The 25,891-nt window shown below is 40.6% G+C and overlaps 1 protein-coding gene and 1 pseudogene across 7 annotated transcripts; one reads left to right on the top strand and one right to left on the bottom strand.

Moving 5' to 3' along the window:
* The first annotated feature begins 1,639 nt into the window (after nucleotides 1-1,639).
* On the top strand, nucleotides 1,640-25,437 carry DYRK3 (dual specificity tyrosine phosphorylation regulated kinase 3). Of its 7 annotated transcripts, XM_061632101.1 has the most exons (4): nucleotides 4,929-4,990; nucleotides 10,357-10,391; nucleotides 18,615-18,693; nucleotides 20,052-25,437. In XM_061632101.1, the coding sequence occupies exon 4, from the start codon at nucleotides 20,073-20,075 to the stop codon at nucleotides 21,621-21,623; it is 1,551 nt and encodes a 516-aa protein (XP_061488085.1). In that variant the 5' UTR covers nucleotides 4,929-4,990; nucleotides 10,357-10,391; nucleotides 18,615-18,693; nucleotides 20,052-20,072; the 3' UTR covers nucleotides 21,624-25,437. The 7 variants fall into 7 exon arrangements, with proteins under 7 accessions (XP_061488080.1, XP_061488083.1, XP_061488078.1 ...); XM_061632096.1 differs by lacking the exons at nucleotides 10,357-10,391; nucleotides 18,615-18,693 and adding an exon at nucleotides 1,640-1,927 and having other exon boundaries at nucleotides 4,879-4,990; XM_061632099.1 differs by lacking the exons at nucleotides 10,357-10,391; nucleotides 18,615-18,693 and adding an exon at nucleotides 1,641-1,927 and having other exon boundaries at nucleotides 4,875-4,990; nucleotides 20,052-25,436.
* LOC133388126 (5S ribosomal RNA) lies at nucleotides 6,570-6,688 on the bottom strand (annotated as a pseudogene).
* Nucleotides 25,438-25,891: the final 454 nt, after the last annotated feature.

Raw genomic sequence — 25,891 nt, 5'->3', positions numbered from 1 at the left:
TTTGTTTAGTAATTGCTTCTTTTGAGTTCTGATGAAGCTTGTGCAATGTTGCTGGCTCTAATGGTATCCCTGCCATGCCTGACGTCTCTTCAGATATTTGGACAAGTATTGGGATGCTGTGTAATATCTGCCAAGCCTTCTGCAACCTCCAAAGCTCTGCTGTGGTGCTCAAGTGCTTCATTAGCTCCAAGGGCACAGAATGGAACCACAGTTTTTCCTAACAACTCAGTTACCTTCTTCAAACTCCTTCCATATTTCAGGATCAAATTCTTTCAAAGCACATACGTCAGCAAGATAGTACACCATAATCCCAGAGTAATTGTGTCGATCTAATGCAAAGAAATATCCAGTGATTGCTTCTAGAGATGAAATATGCACATTCCAGTCACAATTCCTAATAGACGTAATTACTTGCAACAAACACTCCACCGTTGCCATGTACTCTCACATCATTTTAAATGTTGGGTTTGATTGTCCTTGGATCTCATCAAATTCCCTTATTTGTTCAGAGAGATTGCATTTCTCTATAGTGGTTAACAGTGGTCAATATGACACTACAGTAGGGCCCCGCTCATACAGCGGGTTACGTTCCAGACCCCCGCTGTAAAGCGAAAACCACTGTAAAGCAGATCCCATTGACTTACATTGACCAAAATGGCGCCCGGCGGCAAAAAACCACCGTAAAAGTGGAACAAGCGCTGTAAAGCAGGGCCTTTCTACAATTCACAACTGCTGTATTAGCGGAACGCTGTAAAGTGGGCCCCTACTGTACAGTATATGCTTACAAGCCAAGCACCGTGGATATAACAACAAAAGTACAGTGAAAATTATTGAATTTTGGGTTACACTTACTATTTTGTAACTGTCTGAATTATCTTTAAAGTGAGACCCTAAAAATTAAAATTCATCCACTAGTTATGGAGATATTGATTTTTTGAACTTTGATGGCAGCCATCTTGATAACATTATCAATATGCATCACACACCAGTTACATAATGGAAATTATTCTTTTGTAGCTCTCTGATTTACCTTTAAATTGAGACCTTATAAATTAAAATCCATCCACTTCACTATAATGATTTTGTGAATTTTGATAGTGGCCATCTTGATGATGTAATCAAAACTATATGCCAGACACTGTCAAGTTACACCATGGAAATTATGTACCTACAGGTAGTTTCTGATAAAATAAAACCAACCACACATTATTTTCACTAATTCTGCCACAGGACACACTTTTTGTGCCTGTGCTCCTCCTGGACTATAAAGATCTGTCTGCTTTGTTTAGGTCGGCTAACCTTGTGTCTGATTAAAGCTTAAACCATAATAAATGTTGTGAAAACCTATGGTATCGTAAGCACTGGTGAGAGTGAAAGTCCACCAACTTATGCCATAATAAACGTGCCACAAGGCTCTTTGTGTTTTTATTGGAAGTCTTCCTGAGTCCGAAGTGGCTTCGCTGTGTACATACAAGACACTTTGAGGTTGGTGAGCCTGCCACTCAAACACGCGCTCTGGACTTGACTTCTGTCTCAAATGAATTACATTTACTGAAGCGCCTGCCGACACTTTTCCCCTTTAACCCCTCCCTCCTTGCTCTCCACTCAACCACTTTTTCCCTCAGCGCCCTCCTTCTTCCTTTCTCTCGCCCCCCCTCACCGCGCAAGCGCATAGAGGGCCAAGTAGACGTTCCCTTAGCAACCGCGCCCTGAGCACTGCCGCGGCCCCGCCCGCCGTGCTACAGCCTCAGAGGAGAAAGAGGCAAGCGGGCCAGCCAGCCAGCAAGAGCTGAAGGGGGGGGGATCGACCAGAGTGCTGTGCAGGCCTGGACAGGGTGATGGGGCGTATGGCCCGCGGGCTTTCACCCCGCTACCGCCGTCGCCATGATGCTGCTGAGCAGAAAGCCGGAGGGTCCCCTCACTGCAGGTAATAACCGCCCGGCCTGGGCATACGGAGGAGGAATTTATGATGGGGGCGTCTTCTGGCTACACTTTGGCTCTTATTACCTCTTCTCCCCCCCCTTTTGGAATGGATCCCTCCATTCCTCGAGGTCTACAGTCTACTGGCGAGAGGCCCTTTGGCTCTTCAAAGACTTGGGGAGGGGGGAGATCCTGGCTTCCCGTGGAAGAGGGTAAGAATTGAGACGAAGTATTGATCTCTTCTATTCAGGCACATATACATGTCCTCCTGTCCCTGTGTCCTCAAAGAGAGACCACACTGCGTCTGCCTCCTCCATCCCCGCTTTGTGTAACGGGGATTTCGACGCTAGCAGATCATCAACACTTGGAGAGAGGGTTGTTTGTTTGTTGTGAGGAAAAGCGATAAGCTGCTGAGTGCAGTCTCCCAAGCGATTCGTTGTCTTGCGTGTATTGGGAATCCACTTCTTTGTTATTCTTTTTCACCCTTCTCCTTTTGTTAGCCTGATCGTGAGAAGGTAAAGGGTAACTAATCCGTTTTAAGTGATCTGCAGTATAATGCGGCGGAGAGTGTTTTAAGTACGGGGTGGGGAGATCCAGCACTACAGAGAGGTTCAGCCTGAGACGGATCAGAAATGAGGTTGCGGCAAGCTTGTTTTGAAATTAAGGACTGGCAAGGGCTTTCGCGGGAAGATCGCAGGGAGAGGAGAACAAGGCATCATTCGGAGAAATGTTACAGGCCCGACCCTGTGCATGTTTTTTCAGGATTTAGCCCCGCTGTGTTCATTGAGGGATTGATTCCCAAGCACACGATTGCAGCCTTGGGTGAGGTGCAGTTTTAGCTGGAATCGAGCGACAGAAATGCATTGCAGACACAGGAAACGTGTCAGGACGGGTTCTCCAGGAGACCAATGGAAAACTCTCATCACATGAGAGATTTAAAACGCCAGTTAGGACAAAGCAGCCGGCGTCCGATGTTAACGGACAAGTTGGCCTGATCAGGAGGGTTGAGGGACTGACTGCCTTGTGCCTCACAAAAGGAAACGACGTTGATTTCCATTGTTTTTTCTCTCCTCTCGGGTTTTGTAACAGTTGCTTTCTTATGTCTTGGCGAGTTTAAGGGCAAAGGAAGGGTAATCACTTTGGGGCTGATATAGTCTCTTTCAAAACACTTTGCATGTACATGCTTATCCAAAGGACTCTCTGACTTTAAGAGACTTGAAGCTGGCCAGATTCCTTCATGACACTGCCAAATTCTCATAAGGAAGAAACATTTTTGACATTTTTCCGTTGGCAACTTAGTTGGCTTCTTTTTAACTGTGTTTTCAATTACCCAAGGACAAGGAGCATCCATTTGTTCAGAGCAGCAGTAATTTCCATGTATTGTTTTATCTGTTTGTTTTGCAGTCCAGGTTTAAAAAGAAGACAATTTCTCTAGTATTAAGAAAGTGGGAAGGGGATCTTTTCCTTTCTTTTCCACCACACTTGATTTTTCTGTTACAGTGTGCCTTTATAGAATGCCTATGTCACTATCAGATTCTGGAATCTGAGACATTTTTGTATAAAACAACAATAAATGCAGTGTTCAAGTGAAAATATAATAATCTGAATAGGCCAAGGATGACTGGTTGGCCTATAATGTTTGCTCTTATTGGAGTCCAACTAAGGGAAGCCAGCATAAGTTGTACTGGAGCAGGAGAAGCTGGCTTAAAGTTCTGCTGCATCCAGTTGCTGTTCAGGAGCCTCTGGGTTGGCTGAACGCCAGCTCAGCCAGGAGGAGCATGCAGGGACCAGAAAGTAAAAGCCTGCTCTCCCAAATACCTTTACCGGGGAGTAAGTCCTCTCTAATGACTTCTATTGCAATTATTTTCTTAGACCAACTGTTTTTCTGGCATAACTTTTGCCTGGATTGGGACCTGCAGGAGTGCTATGAACGCAATTTGGATGTGGTCTAAGCCCCCTCATCTCACCCCCTCCCCGACACACCCTGACACACCCTTTTTGGGGCCTTACACAGGCACATAACAACAACAAAACGCCGGCTTACACCATCTCCACTTGTGCCTGTCTTGGCTGAGCTGGCTGGGTCCTGGCTCAGTGAGGCTGAGGAACTTATGCTGGCATAGCCCAACTGAGCCAGGACCCAGCCAGCTCAGCTGGAGATCCACCACATCCAACTCCACTCAGCCCAGTGTAAATGCAAATTGGATTGTTCCCTAAGATAATATTTACAGCTTGTTTCTATGCATGTGTACTTTGAAGGAAGCACCATTGGTTTCAGTTTACTTTCAGGTAAGTATACATAAGATTAGAGCCTTAGTGTAAGTAATCTTGGAGGGGTTTTCCCCCTCATTTATATATAAATATTTATAGTCTTATGAGTTTAGGTTCCAATATTAAGTGATTGTGTAGTAATCTATATTTCTGGAATTAGAATTCTATCTGCCTCAGTCAGTTGACAGATTCATAAGTGTCATTCAACACATTTACAGTTCCGCTTACTTTAGAAGGATTCTTATCTAGTATTTATTGGTTTATGTAAATTATGCCCTCTTTGCAGAACTTTTTCTTTAAAGCACATTGTTAGGTGAAAGATTTTAAGACTATCTTGACATTTCACCTATGATGAATGAGCTCTGTTTCAGAGCTCACTCCAGTAACAAATCTTAAAGCTAGGTAAACATTTAGCCCAGTGATGGGGAACCTCTCCCATCATCCCCAACAATTGGCCATGCTGTCTGGGGCTGATGAGAGTTGGAGTCCAATGACATTTGGAGGGCCGCAGGTTCCCCATCTTTGCTTTAGCTTAAGAAATTGGTAATCAATACTTTAGCTGTGATATGGTTGCTGGTGTTTTTTTTATTATGTGCAAATCAAATGGCTTACTGAAAACTAAATTGAAAGTAATATTTGTATGGATTGGTGTTAGTTCCGACTGACCATCTTGTTATTTCCAGCCAGGTTTGGAGATGGCTTGTATGATTCCTACATGAGAATAGATCAGATTAGATATTCAGATCCTGCAAATGAAGAATGTGCTCCTTCTGGACTTCCTTCACTGGGGAGACCTAATGTAAGTAATTTCAAGAACCTTGGATTCTGTTTCCAGTGATACAAAACATTAATACAGCTGTATCAATGAGGAAGATGATAATAAAGTATTTTGTTCTTGCTGACTTTTTCCAGACCATAGGATGTACTGTTCAACATAATCAAAAATGTTACTGAATAACTGAATAACTTGATGAAACTCATGATACTAATGTATGTGTGTTTTATTAGTCAATAACTCATTCCTATCCTAACAAGCACATCCTTGCAACTCAGTTTTCTGGGGGTGGTCTTCCACCCGCTCCTCTGCTTGCCTTTTTACTTCTCTTTCTCCTCCCCTGTTGTCATGAAGCCTTGAGAGGTGCTCATAATGTGGGAGATGGCCTGGTGACAGCAACAGGCATGCGCAGGTGAGGGAAGATAGAGCAGCCTTAGCATCTCCTGAAATGAGAGTCGAATTGAAAAGGCACCACACGCCTACGTGCCCCAGTGCAGGAAGACTTGTAAACCTAGCATTTTAGCAGTTCTCTGGTTCCTCCCTGGTCAGATCAACCAGCTCAATTAGACAACACCAATGGCACATGAAAAATGTATTAATAAGCTCTCGTCTAATTATTCTAATCTGTTCTGGACATACATGTGTATTCCCTAGAGGAAACATCAATATATAAATTTAGAAATCAATATTGTGATTGAATTCATTTTCTTCCAGCTTGTACCAGAGTAAATATGGAATGAGTAGCTTTTCTGTGACTTCTTGCAGCTGTTGAATAAATCAATTTTCTCTAGAAAAAGACAGGAGTAAACAATCAGTGGTAATGAATGTACGTTCCATGAGTGAAAAAGTAAGCAGTGGAGACAAGGGGCCCAATCCAAACCCAAGATCTGCGAGGATGACCAAGTTAGGATATAGTGGATCTCTGGCCCCAGCTAGCTGGTTCATACCTCAGCCAGATTACGTTGGTGTAACACACTCATCCCGGCCTAGCAGGAGATATACTGGTTTAGCTTGCTGATCCCGACTCTGCTGGGGCTCAGCCAGCTGAGCATAAGCCCCTAAAAATGGGCATCCTGGGGGAGTGGCATGGGAGGACTTACACTGGATCCTAACTCCATTCAGCTCAGTGACGTGACCTGGAACCCCGGCTGAACTTACACCTGCAAACTCTCTTTTGTGGGCTTGTTTTCCCTCTTCCAGGCTTGGGCCGGCTCAGCAGTAGCTGTGCTCCTGAACAGGATTTGGATCTGGCATACTTTATACCAGTTTAACTTAAGACAGCAGAAATTATACCACCTTCCATGACTTAGTATTGCTCTGTAGGACTGATCATTATCTTTATGCTCTCTTTGTTGGTCAGAAGTGAGAGAGATCACATTACAGCTGCAGTAGTCTGCTGTGTTATCTGGATGGCTGTGTCTGCTGGGTTTGTGCTTGGTGTTTTCACAGGAGTACTAGGGCTGTGCCTGTGTATCTCTTGTTATGTTGTTATATGCCTTCAAGTCGATTATGACTTCTGGCGACCCTATGAATCTTTTGGATATATTTATAGGGTTTTCATGGTAAGAGGTATTCAGAGGTGGTTTACCGTTGCCTTCCTCTGAGCCTACAGCATCCTGTATTCCCAGGTGATCTCTCATCCAAGTACTAATTAGGCCTGACCCTGCTTAGCTTTTGAGATCAGACAAGATCGGGTGTGTTCAGGGTAGTATGGCCATAGTGTGTATCTCTAGACATTTTTTTAACTGGTATGCCCCCCAAAACAGGGCTGAACTAGTATCTTTATGTTTATGATCTACAAGTATTGTTTTATTTTAAATAAGCAATTTCTTTATGTGAACACAATAAATAAAGAACCCTATTTGTTTTGGGAACACAAGTATTTGTCACGTGAATTCTATTTTTGTAGAAAAGATAGGTGTTTTATTCAGAGTTGTATATTTTTGGGAGCAGCTGAAGTGGCTCAGTTGGGTGGCAGCAATTATACCCAGCTGTGGCAACGATCTTAACTGTAAGATGATGTGTAAATACTTTCCAGCACCCGGGAAATTCCATTCTAAGTGAAACAAAAGATTGTCTACATAGTCTGATCACTGCAGGAAGAAACTAGCATGTACAGTTCTATCATCCTGTCATGCCATGATTGCTTATTAGAAACTTGTGGGAGAAATGAATTAGAATGTGACACAGAGATCTGAAAGCAAATAATTGGGTTAGATCATGACTGTTATAACTGGTGTTTGTCAGCTGAAGTCACTAGAACTGTTAATCACCCCACCTTTCTTATTGTGTGTGTGTGTGTGTGCACACAGATATATTCAGATCAGTTATGAATATCCATATAAGGGAATATTGTTAGGTTTTCCTAGATCAACACTGAATTTTGCCCTATTTTTTAATAATCAAATGTGCATGCTATGTGTACACATTTATTTATTTTTTCTTTGATTTATATCCCGCCTTCCTCCTAGCAGGAGCCCAGGGTGGCAAACAAAAGCACCAAAAACTTTAAAACATCTTTAAAAATGAAAACACATTAAAACAAAACATCTTTAAAAACGTTCCTTAAAAAAAGCTTTCAAAGTGTCTTCTAAGATTAAAAACATTTTTAAAAAGAAGGTTTAAGAACGTATTAAAAAGCAATTCCAGCACAGACACATGTGCATATTCAGATAATTTATGTCATGTTTACCTATAAAACCTCTGTGTCAGGGCTGTCTAGTTTGTGATGGGGTTCTGATGAGGTCCGTAGTGCTCCTGAGACTGCAATCCTGTGCTCAAGTATGTAGAGGTAAGCCCCTTTGAAATCAGTAGGACTTGTTTCTAGATAAACATCCTCTGAATTATTTTGTAATGGGGCTGACATGCATCTGAAATCTTTGTAATGTGCCATATGTAGTGGGGTTTTTAAAGTATAATTGGAATATATGGGTGTACTCAACTAACTTTTACTCAGAGCAGAACCATTAAAATTGATGGCCATGACTAACTTAGGTCCATTAATTTCAATGGGTCTTCTCTGAGCAAACGTTACTTGAATACAACCCTATGTAAAGGCATTAGCTTTATTAGCACAACTTAAAGTAAGGACTCTGGAAATTGTTTAAGTGTTAGTTGTATCATCAGTGAGTGGAGTGCTTGACAGAATGTATCTGATTTGTGGTTTTGTTTTGAGAGGGGTTTTTTGTCCCTCCCCTCAGTCATACTTCCTCCACCCTCCACTACCTTTTTCCATTCTGGCATTTCTGTATCATGCACGCATGTAAGTTTTAAAGAAAATTCTTAGGAAGTACACAACAGCATAAGAACAAATGTTATCAGCCTTCATTCTCATGTATCACAATGGACAAAATAGAGGGTTATGTTATTTTTTGGAGACAATAATCCATTTCCATTACTTTTTTTAAAAAACCATAAATACTGAGATCTTGCACAAGAGTAATATTTACCTGACTTTGTATAAGTCTTGTGCAAAAGTGGTATAGGTGTTACTCAAGACCTCAGTGTTAATTTTTTTAAATAATAATTTAAAAGCCTGCCTGACATATGTACTGCAATTACAGTAGCAGAGGTAATCCCCCATAGTTACTGCACAGAGATTTTGAGAAAATAACTCCTCGGAACCATAGATGTCTTTTGCTTGGTATTGGGGGTTGCCTGAAACAAAAATGGCTACAATATGCTTAGTTGAGGAACAAACAGAAGAAGGGGTGTGACAATAAAGACCACCCACTGAAATGTGTCTCACCCACACCAAACTGACCACCAACAAAATGCAACCAGTTTCCCCACCAGTGGTGACTGCTAATGTATTACAGGTTAATTTTGCTTACTGAATTTTCTACTGTAAGGGAAAATCCAGATTAAATGTAATGTAATGTGGGCTGGCATGTTGATACTGATGACTGGAAAATCTTGTGTGCATGAGCAGCACTGATTCTCCAATACACTCCTGTCTGGGAGCGGCCTTGGCTTCTAATGCTGCAGTCTCAATGCCCTAAGGAGTGAGTCCCATTGGATTTACAGTCCAGTCCTAAGTATGGTTACTCAGAAGTGAATAGTGCAGTATTAAGGGAACAATCTTCCAAGTCCAAGTGGGGAGCATTCAAACAGCTGAGCTGAACAACACACCACATGTGTTGTCAATCAGTTCTCTTGGCTGCTAACAGCTAGTCTATGGACTAAGTAAACTATGTGGTCCAGCTTTTGTAAGAGGAAGTGTTGGAAGCAGGGTGACAAGTTACTCTGAAGTCATCTGATTGGAAATGGAACTTGAAGTTAAAACTGTAATGTGGGTCAGTCTGCCAAAAGTAATCTGATAACTATCCAGCTGGTCTTTTTACTTGAGAGAGGACCCTTCACATCCCAGCCATCTCAATTCAGTCAGGTTACCAAAGCTTAACAACAAGATTTGGAATTCTAACCAGGTGTGAAATGTGTTGATGGATCGTTGCAGAGGGGAGAAAGGGAGTTCTCTGCTTCTTGTTAAGCCGAGCCAAACTTCCTCTATAGGAAAGAGGCTTGTGACATCCAGCAGTCTGAGCACAATTATGCCAGCTGGAGCACCTTCAGATTTGGCATAAATTCCCTATGCTGGCAATGTTGTAGTAACATCAGGGTTGTGGTGGCGTAATGTCACAGATTTACCAGTGTATCTCTGAGGTTGTGTGACATCCTGCTAGTGCAGGGGCCAAAAACAGATGATGTAAGTTATGGTATGTTGGGAAAGGAGCAGGCTCAGTCTGAATCCTAAAATTGTTGTAACTTGCCCTGGGACCTTTGGATGAAGGTTGGGTAATAGATGATGATGATGATAGACTCTCTCAGACCCTGTTCCTGGACCCTAAGCCAATTACACTGACAAAAGAAGTGATGCAACTCAAAACACTTCCATTCAGCTCATTGGAGAGTTAAAACACATTTTTTGCCCTCCATCTCTTGCTCTAGCCACAACTCCACAGGCATAGGATTCAGATAACACAATTGCATCACACCATTATATATAACCCTGACAGGGACCTATGACAGGGCACACAACATGGAGTTCTGTGGCTTTATTAGGCATACTTAGAACATTCAAGGAAGAAGTTTAGCTCTGGGAGCTATGGAGAAAGGGCACTTTATGCAAACAGCCTCATCTCAGAACACCTATAGGAAGAGCAGATTGCTAGTACATATCTTCTTGGAACCCCTGCAGATACTCTGTCTCAGGACTCCAAACACTAACACGAGCATTGAGTCTACTACCGCAGGTTAGAGATGCAAGCACACCACACAGAAGCACAGGAGGGATACCGTGCCTCCTATTAGAACTGCTGCATATGTCATCTTTCCTCACACATCAGTATTGTCTACTGTGTATTGGCTAACCATTCTTCCTCCCTCCACAGCGAGTAGCAGTGTTGTCTGCACAGGAGAGATGAGGGTAAGTATGTACTGTGCAGAAAGGGAAGGGGAGGCTAGTGGCCATGAACCACACTCCCCCAATGAAGGTAAGCTCTCTGTTGATGAATGACAAGCATTCTATTTTAAACTGTTGCTAGCCAGACACTCGAACCCTTTTGCAGTTGAGAACATGGAGCAGACCAAAACATTTGCTGTGCACACACTTCCACTATAGCCCTCTACAGGAGATAGGTAAGTACTGCCTTGGTGACTACAGTCCATTCCCCTATGGACCTAGAGTGAGCCTGGGGAAAGGGCATTGGAGGAGCACTTAGGTGGCAATACCCTCTCTCATTCACTCACAAACACCAACTATGTATTATGGTTCAGGAACTATGCATTGCAGCTGCTGACCATCGCTCATTACTGTCCTTGTGTCCCTCTTGGCTCTCTGTAGACAGACCTCAAACAGATGCTGTGGTAAGGATTGTCCTTACCCAGACCAAGGGAAGCCTTCAACTTGACCAGCCACAATAACCTGTATGATTCCCACTGTTTCTCTGTGAGCTTGCCAACCTTCACTTTTGGAAGGACACCTGTACCTCTGCAAGTTGCATGTTGTACAGTTGCATATTTTGGTGAAGCCATACCCAGCATGTGAATGGAACAACAAGATAAATGACAGCTCCTATACTGTTGTCTTAAAAGTCCTGTTGTTGCAGAAAGGTTGGCAACCCTTTCCTTGTGACTTTGATGCTGCTTAGTAAAACACCTGAACTTTTGTCACAGTTGTTTTGTTTGTTCGTTACTGGAAGTGAGCAGATTGGAATCGCTTCCACACACCTGAGTTTTTTCTTTTTTCAACTAGCCTCAGGATGGGACTTTAAATATGAGGGCTCCTTGGGGACTTCTTTTTTTTCAGGGCTCAGGATGTGCAACTCCACCACCATCTGACTATTTGATCTCCAGCGAGGGTAAAGGGGCAGGCTCCTCTGTGCTCACAAGCAGCCTGGTCGCTGCGACCAAGCTGAATGAGGCAGTCAGTTCGGAAGTGGAGGAGATAATGAGTAGGCTCGGGCAAACAAGCAGGGGGGATGTGTGACTAGATGGGGCAGATGATGCAAAAGGCAACCCTTGTCATGCGAGAGCTGGGCAGTTGGTTCATGCAACACTCCCTCTGACACTGCACTGTTTTCCAGTGGAAGATCACTTGAAAAGCTTTACTCTGGAACTTCCTGCCTGTGAGCTGTGTGTTATTCTGCTGGGTTAAGGCTCATAGGAAACTGCCTTGTACTCAGTCAGATCATCTAGGTCAATATTGTCTAAACTGACTAGAAGTGATTCTCCAAGGTTTCAGAAAGGCCTTTCCTAGACCTATAGAGAAATCCTGGGTTTTGAACCTAGAATTTTCTTATGTAAAGCATGTTCATTATGATTCTTTCTCCTTTTCTAACTCCCTTTGCCCTTGTATTTGGCCACATTCTCTTGTTGAACTAAATCATGTTTAGCACTATGAGGACAAACCTGCAGCCTAAGGAAAGCACTCCCCCTCTGCTCCTGCTGCCAAATTTCTTTTTCAGTTTAAAGAATCTTGGCTTGGTGTTATGTACAAACCAGGGATCCTGTTTTAAAACAAACTATGGTTGGTTTATAAACAAGCCAACTTAAAGCCATGTGTTATGAATCTGGCTTGTTTAATATGATTTAGTGTAAACAGGGTCAATATATCTACTCCTATGGCTGAGTTGTCAGCTGCTCTGTGCTATGTACATTTTAGTTGTACCTGCTCCCTTCACTTTTGCTTCTGATGTGACTGTTGCAGGTAAGCCAAGCAAGGTGAGTTTGGCCTGCTGTACTTCCTGTTCCCTTTTGTGTTATTATTATTATTATTATTATTATTATTTATTTATACCCCACCTTTCGGCCCAAGGCCCTCAAGGTGGCTTACAGAAGACACAAATATCAAAATACAATATAAGAATACATCAATGAAACAATAAAGCAATACAATAAAGCAATACGACTTACAAAACACAATTTACAAGAGTTAAATAACAATAACCATCACAATCTACATTTCCAACTTAACACTTGCAGCGCTAAAATTGGCCCCAAGGTACCATCTAAAAGCACATAAGTCCATGAGTCCACTACCTAGCTGGAACTAAGCAGGTCTGGGTATGTCAGGTTATGTAGTCAGAAGGGTAATTTTAATGCTGGACATTTTATCCAGTCTTTCCACTCCAGGAGGAGTGCTCAAAGAGGCTTGCGATATTTTTAAAAAACACAAAAATCAACCATTCAGTGAAATGAACTAACCAGTGGCAGAGCAAAACCTCTAAGAAACAGAAGAGAGACCAAACAGAAAGCAAGTCAAATGCTAAAAAAAGTCTTCATCTGGCAGCAAAAAAAGATTAAGAGTAAAAAGGAATCTCTTGGCGCATGATCAGACATTGCTATAGAAAAGGCATGAAGGAGTTGGGCAGGACCATATGGGGGAGGTGGGTTTTAAGGTGTATTGGCTCTAAATTGTTTAGGACTTTAAAGATAATAACTAGCACTGTGATTTGCACCTGGAAATGAAGCTAACACAAGAGGCCAGTGACATCTTCCCTAAAACTAGCAGCCTTGTGGCTACATTGTGGACCAGCTATGATTTCTAGTCTGTGTGTGACTGGTATAAGGCAGGTGCAGAACTTGGGGCTTGTGGGCCTAATTTGTCTCAGCATGAATTGCAAACTGCGCTCTCCAGCTCCATACCTGAAATCACATGTGACATCAGGAGAGGGGCAAGTGGAAACACAGCTGCCAGTGCACAGTCAACTTAAAGTACGCTCCTGATAGTGCATTGGTAGGGGAGGCTTGCTGTCACTGCAAATCTGCTGACTGGCAGTGAGCACAAGCCACAGCCAGCCAATCCTTGAAGGGGCTAGCAAAGAGCCCTGCTCAGTGCTTTGAAGCACAGCTGATTATTAGCGGTCCAAAGCACCAAGCAAGGTGCTGTGCAAACCCAGCACAGTGTTTTGAAATCCTGATGATTGTGAAGAGTTCAATGTGTAGCATCACTTGATGGCATTATCAAATTTGGCCTGCGAGGAATAGGGGAGATAAAGATCTAGACCACCTGATTTGAACCCCTGTGCGTAGGGATTTCTGTAAGCTTTCAGTTGATGAACTCCTGTTGCCTGCACTGCCGTGGCTCATTCCATGGAGGATACTGTGGTGTTCCTGTCTTCAGGGTAGGGGTTGGATAACATCAGTGAGTGTTAGTATGAGTGGATTGGTTCACTCTATACATGGCTGCAGGTGGGGCATGGGGTATCATTGGCATGCTGTTCTGTTATTGGTGTGGTGCTAGCAGGGTTACTGTGAGTGGTATTCAAAGCTAGTCCCACTCAGGGTAGACCTGTTGAAGTTAATAGACCTGGCTAACTTAGGTTCATTAATTTCAGTGGGTCTACTTTTGAGTAGGATTTAGTTGAATACACCACGTTTCCTATTGTTTGTTGTGCTGTGTATGTTTCTTAACCTTTGTTTTGAGTATCAGTCCCAATTAGGTTACCAGTATACAGGGGTATAGTCGTCCAGGATCTCGGGGGGGGAGGTCTTAGATCATTTACTTTTTTCGGAGAAGAGTCCCAGCAGGGGTCCCTATGTCTCCAGCATCCTATAAGACAATCAGCATAAAACATGTTTCCTTGTCATTTCCTGCTGATTGAAGCCAATCAGAGTGAAAGGAAGTGAGGCAGCCACTGAGAAGACTCTTCTCAACAATTATTCCTCACCCCTTTAATGCTTAATGACTCCTAGGGATATCTGTTGTGGGAGAAGGCATTAACAAGGATCTCATTTTCAACCTAGCAGCAAAAAAGGGGGGGAAGTATGACTGTGACTGACATGAAGGGACCTGCACTTCTGAATTTACCACTGTGCTACTGCCAGTATAAGTGGCCACATGTATATCTGTAACAGTAGGATTTTTCTGTCAATGTGCCCTGGCTTCAAGCCACTAAATGACACATTTAAATAGTGTTTTCCAGGTTGAATCAGTGTGAAGGCAGTTGACTGCATGTAAGTGTTGATAAAATATTTTGGTGATTAAGAAGTACAGTGATTTTGCAGAATTGTTTTAATATTTTGAAGGTAGAGTAGAATTTAAGGGGAAATGTTTTAATGGACTTTAGGCACAGCTACTTTGAGGTTACCAGGGAAGAAAAGTCCTTGGCCCTAAATATTCAAATCTATTTTATGGTAACTCTTGATTAAATTAATTATATGGAATGCCCTTGTGACTCTGGAGAGGTGGAAATGGTAACCCAGGTTCTCTTGTACTGTTCATTCTGTTGTGATTTACGTAGAACTCTAATTGAACCTCTCCTACTGAAATCCCCAGGACAATCAGAGGCATTCTATGTTTCTTTACTTCTTTCTGACCAAAATAAATTTATTACTTTTAGTGTTGCCAAATTTTGCACTGCAGTGAGTTAGACTTGCCAGGAACTGACCCTAGCCATCTTGTAACCTTCTTTTCCCCCCTCTTGGAACTTTATAGTCTTATGTGTTAACAATCTTATATCATGTTTTAACAATTTTATCTTACCCCATTTTATTGCATTTTATTCTTCTATATATTAGGATAATCTCTTCTGAGAGTTTTATGCCTATTTTATGCTGGTCATAGATTGTAACAGTAAAGATTTGAATTTTATGGAATACAATTGGGTGGTAATTCTGAAAGTTACTAGTACCTTGGAGACCATTCCTTCTGGGATGAAAGGAAATAAACCATCGTTCACCAGCTTGGTAACCCTACAAATGGTTTGGACTACAACTTCTCATCAACCCCAGCCAGCATGGCTAGTGGTCAGCAATGCTTAGGGAAAGTACCATAGCTTGGTAGTACAGCATCTGCATGCTGAAGATCCCAAGTTCAATCCCCAGCATCTTCAGGTAGGGCTGGAAATATCCCCTGTCTAAAACCCTGGAGAGCCACCACCACCTGACATGAGCAACGAAACATGATCCCCGGCTTGGCATTTACATCCAAACCAGGGATTGCGTGATGTTTTCCTCCAAACCATAATGTGAAGCAAAGCTGATGGTGATTTGTTTGAGCAAACCAAACGACGATCCCCGGTTCAGATGCAACGCTAACAGTGCAAAAATACATGTCTACTGTGAAGTAACTTCCTTTAGGTAAGCATGTATTGGATTGCAGCCTAAGCTGGGAATTGCGGCTTCTTGCTGCAGCTCATGCTAGGGGAGCAGTGAAGCAGGAGTGATCTCTGCATTTATGGTAAACTATTAACTATGATTTTCTGTAACATGTGAACATGGTCACAATTGCCTTTGCCATTCCAGACTATTTTGAGAAGCAAATATACTTTTTGTGGTATAAGACAAAGTTCTAAAATTGTTTTTGTTTGTTACTTTTAACTTTGTATTTGTGGTTTCAGTGATAGGATATTGCTGAAATGAAGTAGAACAAAGTTTGTTTTGTGAGGGTTTGATTTGGGAATAAACTGAAGTAACAATAACAATCTAATTTAAGCAGTAAATATATTTATTTAGAAAAAAAGTATAGGCCACTTCATTGGAAAAATCTCTAAGCAGTATACGCAGATAGAAGTTCATTTTTCCTTTCCCCTGCTTTCTGGCCTCAAGCTCTACAAACAGTTAGAATATAGGTCTTTTGGGGAAAGAAATTAATACTGATGAAATTTCTACAAGCTGCCCTGAATCCACAGATAGGGTGGGATATAAATATAATTGTTAGTTGTTTTGAATATAGTATCATGGAAAAGTGGGACAAAAGTTTGTTACATAAATAAATTTTGATTCAGTAACTCCAACTTCGTTATGGGTTTCTGTTCAGAAACTACAGCTGACACAAAATGCTGTGACCAAGAAAAAAATGCTTACCATTTTATACTGGTGTTATTAAAATTGTACTGGCTTCCCATTCCTCTCTAGGGCCAGTTCAGGGTGATGGTTATTATGTATAATGCCCTAAAACATAGAGTTAAAATTCATACAAAATAGTGCAGAATGACAAGAGGTTGAATTTGGGGTGTGTAGCTTCTTACACTACCACCTCCTTATTATTCAGCTCTGATCATTCCAGGGAACAAAGACAGCTCAATTGACAACATAGATTTTGCTTGGGAAAATGCCTAACCTTATCATTTAGAGCAGCATTTCCCAACCTGTGGATCATAACCTTCAGGTGGGCTGCAGGTTTTATAAGTAAATCAAAAATAATTATTCCTTTATTCCTTGTGGTCCTAAACTGATAAGCCGAATACCCTTTACACCTTTTTGTTTTGTTGGCACTTTTATCAGTGTGTCACCATACCAAGTAAATGTGGACTTGTGGGTTGCCATTACCAAAAAGCTTGAGAACCACTTATTTAGAGTATGCAGTGTGATATGTGTGTCTGTTTTCAGGCTTCTCATATTAGAACATTTAATTTCTTTTTAAACCTGACACAGACCTCTGTGTTTTACATTTTGTAATATATCTCCTGGTCACTTTGCATAATAATTGTAGTCTAGGTTGAGCAGTTAAGCAGATGGCAGGTCTGGCTGCTAATTATAGCCTTAAAACATGTGTTTTGAGGGGGCCCTCCACTCTTTGGATACTTTTTGGGCTTTGTGGCAGAAAGCCTGTGTTGTTTTTATTGTAGCTTGTTCAGGAGAGGACTGTGGTAAGTAATGGGTGCATTAATATTTTATAGAAGTTGAAGCTCTTTATTTCCTTTCTCTTTTTTCCCCCACCTGCGGGAAATTGTTGAGTAATGGTAATTGGTAATTGGGCAGAGATTGGCATAGCGGTTCAAATTCTAATGTGTTAACTTGTTGCTTGATGTTGGGAAACAGAGGCAAATGGCCTACAGAGCAGGGGAGAGAAATGAGAGGTAGAATCCCAAGCTAATGTCTTCCTGTGGGGGTTTGCTGCAAGCCATGTGTGTTGTCACTATGTTCATCAAAAAGACTAATAATTAGTCCTAAGTTCTTGAAAAACAGTCAAAACAAAAATAGGTTTCCAACTTTTTTTCTTGTCAGCATGACCTCATTTTATTTCCTTGCAAGATCACTGTCAAAACAGACAACATGTTATGAAACAAAATACTGCCCTAGGAGGTATGAGGCTTAATCACATAACTCATCTCTTTCAGAGAAGACAATGGAGAAGCAGCAGCTATGTCATAGAAGCAAAGGGTGGGTGGGAGTTTGCTTTCTTTTGAAAGAGGGGAGCCTTTCCTGAGCAATATAGATAGCCAAGAGGAAGAAGGATGTAGGAACTAATTGTTGACCTGAAAATATGTATGTCCATTTACAGGCTTTGGAAAATTGTGCACAATGTGTGTTGCAAAAATTTTACAACTAACTTGCTCACCGTATTCTGATGTTTACAAAACTTTGGATATTGAACATGGAAAGGAAGTCAGGGACTGAGGATGTGTTTTGTAGGCAAAGATGGCATTTCTGTGCCATGTACAGATTCCTCTATTCAGATTCCTCTATTTATTGATGAGCGGTTATCAATCTATATAATTCCTCTTCCCAAATCGTGTTTGGCTTTTTGAGACATTGCTCATTTCAGACTTGGCAGGCTTTATGTTTTAAAGCATGAAAGCTAGAAACTAGCATTTACAAAAAACAAGTTGAATTTTTGTTCTATGCCAGATTCCATGTGCCATATCTTATATGCAGAATTCCCGTCACCCCTGGGACAGATGGATTAGGTTCTGGGTACAAGAATCTCATTTTCTGTCTACTGGGATAGTTCAGTCTGTGGTACCCTGCTGCCTCAAATGGCATGCAGCTTCAGAGATTCTCCTTTTCTTGCTTGTCAGTCAGTTGCCAAGTATTTTGTTTAAATTTGTTCTCTTTTAACTGATAGTAGAATGCAATGCTTAAATTCTTTACGTTTTGACCTTTTATTTAAACAGTTGAACATTTTTTCCAGTTCAGGTTGCAGCTAAACTTTCTATGCAGGACAAAATTGCAGTGCACTCAGGTTCAGTCCAGTTAGCCTTTCTAATTTTTTCTTCATAATCTGACTGCAAAAGAGAAGAATCTGTCTGGAATATCTCAGACGAATGTTGGGATTGGGGAGCAGACGTTTCTAAAAATGGAGCTTTTACCATAACCTAGATTTCTGACTTAAGTTACAGAGAATTGGTGCCATTTTGAATTATTTGCTGCAAGTGGCCTCCTTATTCAGAATTTTACAGTGTCTGTCATTCTTTCTCTGCAGTTCAGCCATAAGTCCAGCGAAGAATGTGTTACTAAAATGCTAATTCTCTGGATCATATTTTCTATGAGTTCCTGGAAAGGTGTGTGTCTCAAAATATACTGTCTACATTTTCCAGACAGATATAGCAGTTAAGCAATAATTGGGAAGAACAGAGATCTTGATCTACTAAAACTTTGCATTTTCCAAGCCAATGTCATAAACTGTGTGTTGGCATTTGCAAATCATTTTCCATGAGTTAGTTTGCTGCTATGTTGGGAGGATAGACAGTAGCTAGCTATAAAGGAAGTGGATAGCATCACTCATCAGTTATCTTCAGATGTGTATATTTTTACTGAAATGGAAGTGCTATTTTCAGTTTCAAGGATGGTTGTCTTTATTTTGAGATTATAGACTAGACTAGAAAACAGATGTCTGCACTCTCCACAATTGTTGTACAATATTGTACAGCAAGTTGTAACTTTCTTGCAGTGCAGAACCAAACAACTATATATATGTTGCCTCTCCTGGGATAGAATTTTATGTCCAATTTCCATATGTTACACAGAAATCTAGTAGAAATGAAGTACTCTTCATTTATGTGTTTTCATCAATTTAAGTCTGCTCTTTTTGCTGGGGAACAGTTATAGTATCTTTTAGCACAGGAAAGCAAATGTCCTTTCTGCAGGTCTCAAATCAGAGTCAAGGTTGTATTCTAGGACAGATACAACATATGTTCAATTTCGCTTTGATGTACAGCTCCCAATAAAGTGAATGAGAACTGTGGATGCACATATGAGAGTAGCATGGAGTCCTTGGTAACAAAATGGTAATTCACTCACTGCCCTGGTCACCATTCCATTTGCCCTTTGGAAAGGCTTCTATCGTAATCTGCTTCTGCTTGTGCATTTCCTCTGTGTGCCTATTTATGGTGTTTTGTATTTTTTCATCCTGGTGGTTTGCTCCCTGTGGTTCCAAGCTAGCAAATACGCATACGTTGGCTATTGTGTTGCTTAAGCCAGGGGTTGCCAACCTTTTTGTGTCCATGAGCACTTTTGCAAACTGAAGAAACTGTTGTGGGCACCACACACATAGCACTACCAAGCATACACTGCAACTTGCTTTGTCGGTTACAACAGAATGCTGCTCTCAATCCTAATTTCAGGTGGGAATGGGAACCCTGCAGGCACCAGGGAAAGCTCTGTGGGAGCATGTATGCACCTGAGCAACATGTTGGCAACCCCTGGTTTCATGCTAAACCTTCAGCACCTGCCCATATGGTGAGGTGAAGAGTAGATAATGCATAGCTGCTCTTGTGCATGCTAGTGTAAGTTTGGTTGCCTTTGGAGTAGATTAGAATTAATTCATTTGTACATACTCCATCTGAAAGTTTATCTCATGGTTTCCCAGCTGTTAAAATGAGAACTGAAACTAAAGATTTGCTTTGTTTCATCCTAATAGGTAATTACTAACACCATCGCCATGAAGGATCATCCTTTGACAGGGAGCCAAGTCAAAGTTGAGCAGTTATTTGAAGACTCTGGCAACAGAAGGAGTAGTACTCTCCAGTCTTCAGGAATAAATAGCTCTGAAAGGTCTTTTCCAACTCCAGCAAAAGATAAAAGCATTGATATCATAAGTACCACCAAAAATAGTGGCAGCTTGACAAAAGTGCAGAAAACCGGAAGTCAATCTCCAGAACAAGCATTGAAGCAATACAAACATCAGTTGTCGGCCTATGAGCAGCAAGAAATATTGAACTTCTCTGAAATTTATTTTGTGGGTCCGAATGCAAAGAAAAGACAAGGAGTCATTGGTGGCTCAAACAATGGTGGATATGATGATGAACAGGGCAGCTACATTCACGTGCCTCATGACCATCTTGCCTACCGATATGAAGTACTTAAAATAATTGGGAAAGGCAGTTTTGGCCAAGTAGCTAAGGTTTATGACCACAAACACCATCAGCATTTGGCCTTAAAGATGGTACGTAATGAAAAGAGGTTTCACCGGCAAGCCGCAGAAGAAATACGGATCTTGGAACATCTCAAAAAGCAGGATAAAACTGGTAGCATGAATGTTATTCACATGCTAGAGAGTTTTACCTTTAGGAATCACATATGTATGACTTTTGAACTCTTGAGCATGAATCTGTATGAGCTGATCAAAAGAAACAAGTTTCAAGGCTTCAGTGTTCAACTTGTACGAAAATTTGCCCACTCTATATTGCAGTGTTTGGAGGCCCTTTATAAAAACAAAATAATACATTGTGACTTGAAACCTGAAAATATTCTTCTAAAGCAACAAGGGCGGAGTGGAATCAAAGTGATTGATTTTGGATCCAGCTGTTTTGAGCATCAAAGGGTCTACACTTACATACAGTCTCGGTTCTACCGAGCCCCAGAAGTCATTCTGGGAAGCCGTTATGGGATGCCCATAGACATGTGGAGTTTTGGCTGTATTCTTGTGGAACTGTTGACTGGTTACCCTCTCTTTCCTGGAGAGGATGAAGGTGACCAGTTAGCTTGTATGATGGAGCTCCTTGGAATGCCCCCACAGAAGCTGCTGGACCAATCCAAGCGAGCCAAAAACTTCATCAATTCAAAAGGCCATCCTCGCTATTGCACTGTAACAACACAGGCAGATGGGAAAATGACTCTTAATGGCAGCAGATCACGCAGGGGTAAAATGCGTGGTGCTCCAGGCAACAAAGACTGGGTCACAGCATTAAAAGGCTGTGATGACCCCGTGTTTATAGAATTCTTAAAAGAATGTCTTAATTGGGATCCTTCCACACGGATGACTCCTAGCCAAGCTTTAAAACATCCTTGGATTTGTAAACGAGCACCTAAGCCACCCAGCATGGATAAAACGTCAGGCAAACGGATTGCTCATTATACAAGCTCTTTCCCAGGCATAGGTTCCAGACTACCCCCAGTTGTTGGGGTAGCCAACAAATTACGAGCTAATCTAATGTCTGACTCAAATGCCAGTATACCTCTATGCACTGTGCTACCAAAATTGGTCAGCTAATAGAGAATTACATATTCCCAGAGTACATATGCTGTGTTTTTAATGATCTCCTTGAAATACAAAAGATGACTAAATGCAGAGGTCCGGAAAAAGTAAAGAATTTTTATTGAACACTAAATCTTGTATAAAAAAACCCTGAATCAAAACATAAGCATTTTAAGGGCTATGATTGTTTTATCAAGTTGTTTCAGCTGGAATGTGGTGCTTGTTACATCACTTTTGATAAGTCTGCACATTTGTTTTGTTCAATGAAGTTACGCACTGTAACAGATGGATTTTATAGCACTATTGTAATAAAACTCAAAAACCACTGCTCATGCGGACAATCTCACTTAGCAGATGATTTGCTGCAAACCACTTTGAAGATAAACTATGCATTTTATTAGTCACAAGTGAATACATCATAAAAAAGCACAAGACTTTAATATCTATCTTCTCTATGGGTAATTTCAATGTATTGAGTACCAGATTATGTTGATTGGGAAGTCTTTTGTCCTTGCAGGAGCCCTCCTTCAATTTGCTTGCAGTCTGTGGCAATAAACACACACTTCTTATGAGTGGGTGTTGAGCTGGGCCTATGAAGATTCTGGACTTTGGGCTATAGGTATAACACACTTGGTTCTCTTTCCTCATCCATCATGCCAAATTGACTGAATCAATCTTTACAATTTAGCGTTAGTCTGTGGAGGTAGAAATATCTCCTGAAAGTTTACATTTCCTTCTAGACTAATAATTACCAGAAGGGTGGCTGTGTTAGTGTCTTGCAGCAAAACCTCAAGAATCTTATGACATCTTAAAGACTAAGCAATTTATTATGGCATAATGTTTCATGGATTACAGTTTACTTCATCTCAAAAAATGCATCTGATGAAGTGGACACAAACGTTTATGCCATAAAATCTTTAAGGGGCCACGAGACTCTTTAGTTCTTTTTTTCAGAGTAGGTTGCTTTTAATTTTAGTGAATTCCTTCAAGGACAATCTGCATTTTAAGCAAGTGAAGTCTCCGAGTCTCAACATTATAACCAGAGGTCAGGGCAAAGTTGCAATGCCAAAAATTAATGTTAAATGTGACAGTGGTTCACTACCCCTGAGTGATTTACATAATCAGAATTGGTGGTTCAGAAATTTGGTAAAGTAAAATGGTATGAGATATTAACAGCATCTGATTACTGGAAAATAAATGTGGAAGATGTGTATTATTGGTTAAGATATATGCAATTCTGCTTCTGGGTTTATCCCTCCAAGCTTATGTTATTTGTAAGTCACACACCTGGTCTTTTGTCAGATCTCACAACAATTTTAAATGTACTTGAGGCACATTTTATGGGCAGTCAATTCAAGCTTAATGGATTACGCTAAACAAAAGAAGAGAAAATTCCTAGTTAACCAGCCAAAGACGTTGTTATGAACTTTGTCAGATGTTGATCAATCAATTAAGTCAACTGCTATTTAAACTCTGGGTGGAAACCTGTATTGCATGAGCGGGCTTCCCCTCCTCCCCCCTACAGATACCCATACACCACCCAGAACCTTCTCTGTAGGGTTGGGGGACCCTCTGGGAGCGCAAGGATCTGTAGAGGGAGGAGAGGGAAGTCTTTTTTACTCACCCACCAACAGTGTTGGATTCAATCCTGTTTTCTGCATTTAATCACATCCATTTGTTGTCCCATTTGTGACACTATTAATATTTAGTAGGAAAAGAGCCAATCACTGAGAGACAAATTTGTCCCATCTTTTTAAACAAATATCACATGCAGGGTACCAGAGCAATATTTTTCTGTTCTCCAAATGCATTACCTTACCTTAAAGTAAGATTGGTTTTATCTGTAGCTGTAATGTGTATTCCAATTTGCATTTGAATTAAGTACGGTTTTTTATACATTCATAGACTGGTGTAAACTTCATAAACCCATACCACAGTTGGCCCATGTTCACTTAAATTTTAGTGGGATTTGCTTCTTTGGTAATAGTCCTGAAGAAAATGTGACATCTTCAGACATTTCTGCATCTAGGTTTTATGGTTGTCTCCAGCTATTCAGTGTGTTCAATACCTGTGAACCATACTGCACCTATACACAACCTGTACTGGATACAAACCTGCCTTATGTATCAGGCAGCTGGGCTGTAATATGATTCAGATAGCTATATGAGATTGTTGTTTGGTTTGGTTAATTCTCAAACCTAAAAATTTAACAGTAGTAATGGTCACAGTCCTGATAAATTTATTCTAATTGTTGAAATCCTCAAGATGGCTGATAGATAAAAGACTGTTGTAGTATCTGTCAATCGTTCACAGCAGAGATTGTGAGTGGAGAACATAATAAAGTGCAGAGGCTATAATAATTTACTTGAAATAAGAAAAAAGGATATCAATATTGCAGATAAGGAAGCAACAGCCAGAGACAAAAACCATTTTTCTACAGGACACTTCTCTTTGGCTTATGGTTCAGTTACATATTCATAGCTCACTATCATTAACTCCCATTTTCTTTTGTTATCCTTGCATGAAGACTGGCAAACAAATTTCTCTCAAAGATATCTAGAAGCTGTTTAGATTTGGTAAAGTGGTATCTGTCAAGGTAGTATGAAAAGTTCCAGTGATGCTAATTCCTTTGTGTTTTTATATAATTAAGTTACCAGGAGTGAAATGCAGACCACTTTGGGAACTGGAACAAATTCCCAATGAAGCTCTTGCATTATCCTTTAGGCTTAATAATAGTAAAACAACATCTTTTTAAAGAATAACCTCTCTTTAGAATAGCTATTGTCTTCAAACAGTCTCTACATTAAAGTGTGGGTCTTTTTAAAGAGACATCCTCCGCCTGCATTTTGACTGAAATGGCACATAGATTATCTCAGCAACATCTCCACTAATCCCAGGAGGACAAGCAAAAAGCTGATTGTGCACCGAAAGCTTTGTGTTGAAAGATTAGCTGCAAAGTTCACTTGCCTAGAATTAATAGTACTGTAGATGCTAAAAGCTTAAATATGTCTTGAATGATTTGCTCTACTCAGGCATAAAGTATATGCTTTACATAAAATAGTTGTGTGGTGTTTTGTTCCAAGATAAGTTAACTTCTAGAGTTGCTTGGCTTCCGACCATCTTCATTAATGAAGGACTTCAAGAACAAGTAACTGCTGCATCAAGCAGGAGGAGGGACTTGATGAGCCCAACTCATGTTTTTATGACTAAGAATATGTTGAGGATTTTTAATGAAGATTAATTTCTCCCTCCTAGCGTGTGTTATACTGAATAGGGCTGTATGCCAGAATTAAAACCACCACCACCACATGGATAGCCCTGAATACCCTTTCAAATGAGATAACTCTGATTTATAATCAACTTTTTAATGTGTGGTCTGATTTCTTTAAATTTCAGAACTAGCCTGAGAGTATTAATATTACTTCTCAGGAAAACATTGGAAAGATTTCTTCTAGCCACGTGAAGTAATTACTGTCGGCAAGAACACCTATTTAGGTTGGTACATGATTCCACTGATGCTAGTCATACTGTGTGCTCTTTCAACCTTCATTATAAAATGAGAAGTATCTTAAATCCGTGGAATAGTCAGATGCTCAAAGAAGTCATCGTCCATCGTATTTGGTTGTAATTGTTTTTACTGCAAAGAGTCTATTATTTTAATTAGAACTATGTTAGAGGTTAATTAGTAAACATGCACTGCTAAAACAACAATTTCATGTTCCCTGTTCTTCTGTGCCTTAGTTTACTATTCTGCAACCATTTCCATGCAATACTATTCAGGTTTCCAATATGTTCAAACCATAATTTAAAATCTGGCTAGAATACTTACATTAGGGTGTGTGGTGTTTTTTTTAAAAGTTGTGATGAGTCTGTAATGTGTACAACGTAGTGAATGCTGACCTGCATTGACAGTTTAGATTAGAATAATCTTTGTATGAAGGAACACTGTGGAAATGTTCCATTTTAAATGTATTTCCATGCAAGGGAAGTATTTCCTAAAACTGTAATTAAGATCTTTAGAAGTATAGTTTCCTTTTGCAGCAGGCTGTGTGTACTTATAAAGAAAAAAGTTGAAACCAAATAAATTTGCTCTTACAATTTAGCTGTAAGATCTTGAAGTACCTATCTAGAAGAACAAAAATTCACAATGTAGTAAGAAATTCCCTGCTATAATCTAAATGGTGATTTATCCAATGCTAGTCCTACTAAGAGTAGACCCATTAAAATTAATGGACATGTCTGACTTCAGTCCATTAATTTCAATGGATCTACTCATAAGTTGA

This window comes from Rhineura floridana, chromosome 6, assembly GCF_030035675.1.
Source record: "Rhineura floridana isolate rRhiFlo1 chromosome 6, rRhiFlo1.hap2, whole genome shotgun sequence".
NCBI lineage: Eukaryota > Metazoa > Chordata > Lepidosauria > Squamata > Rhineuridae > Rhineura > Rhineura floridana.
Note: the sequence above shows the minus strand (reverse complement) of the source record. Positions and strands in the feature narration are given on the sequence as shown.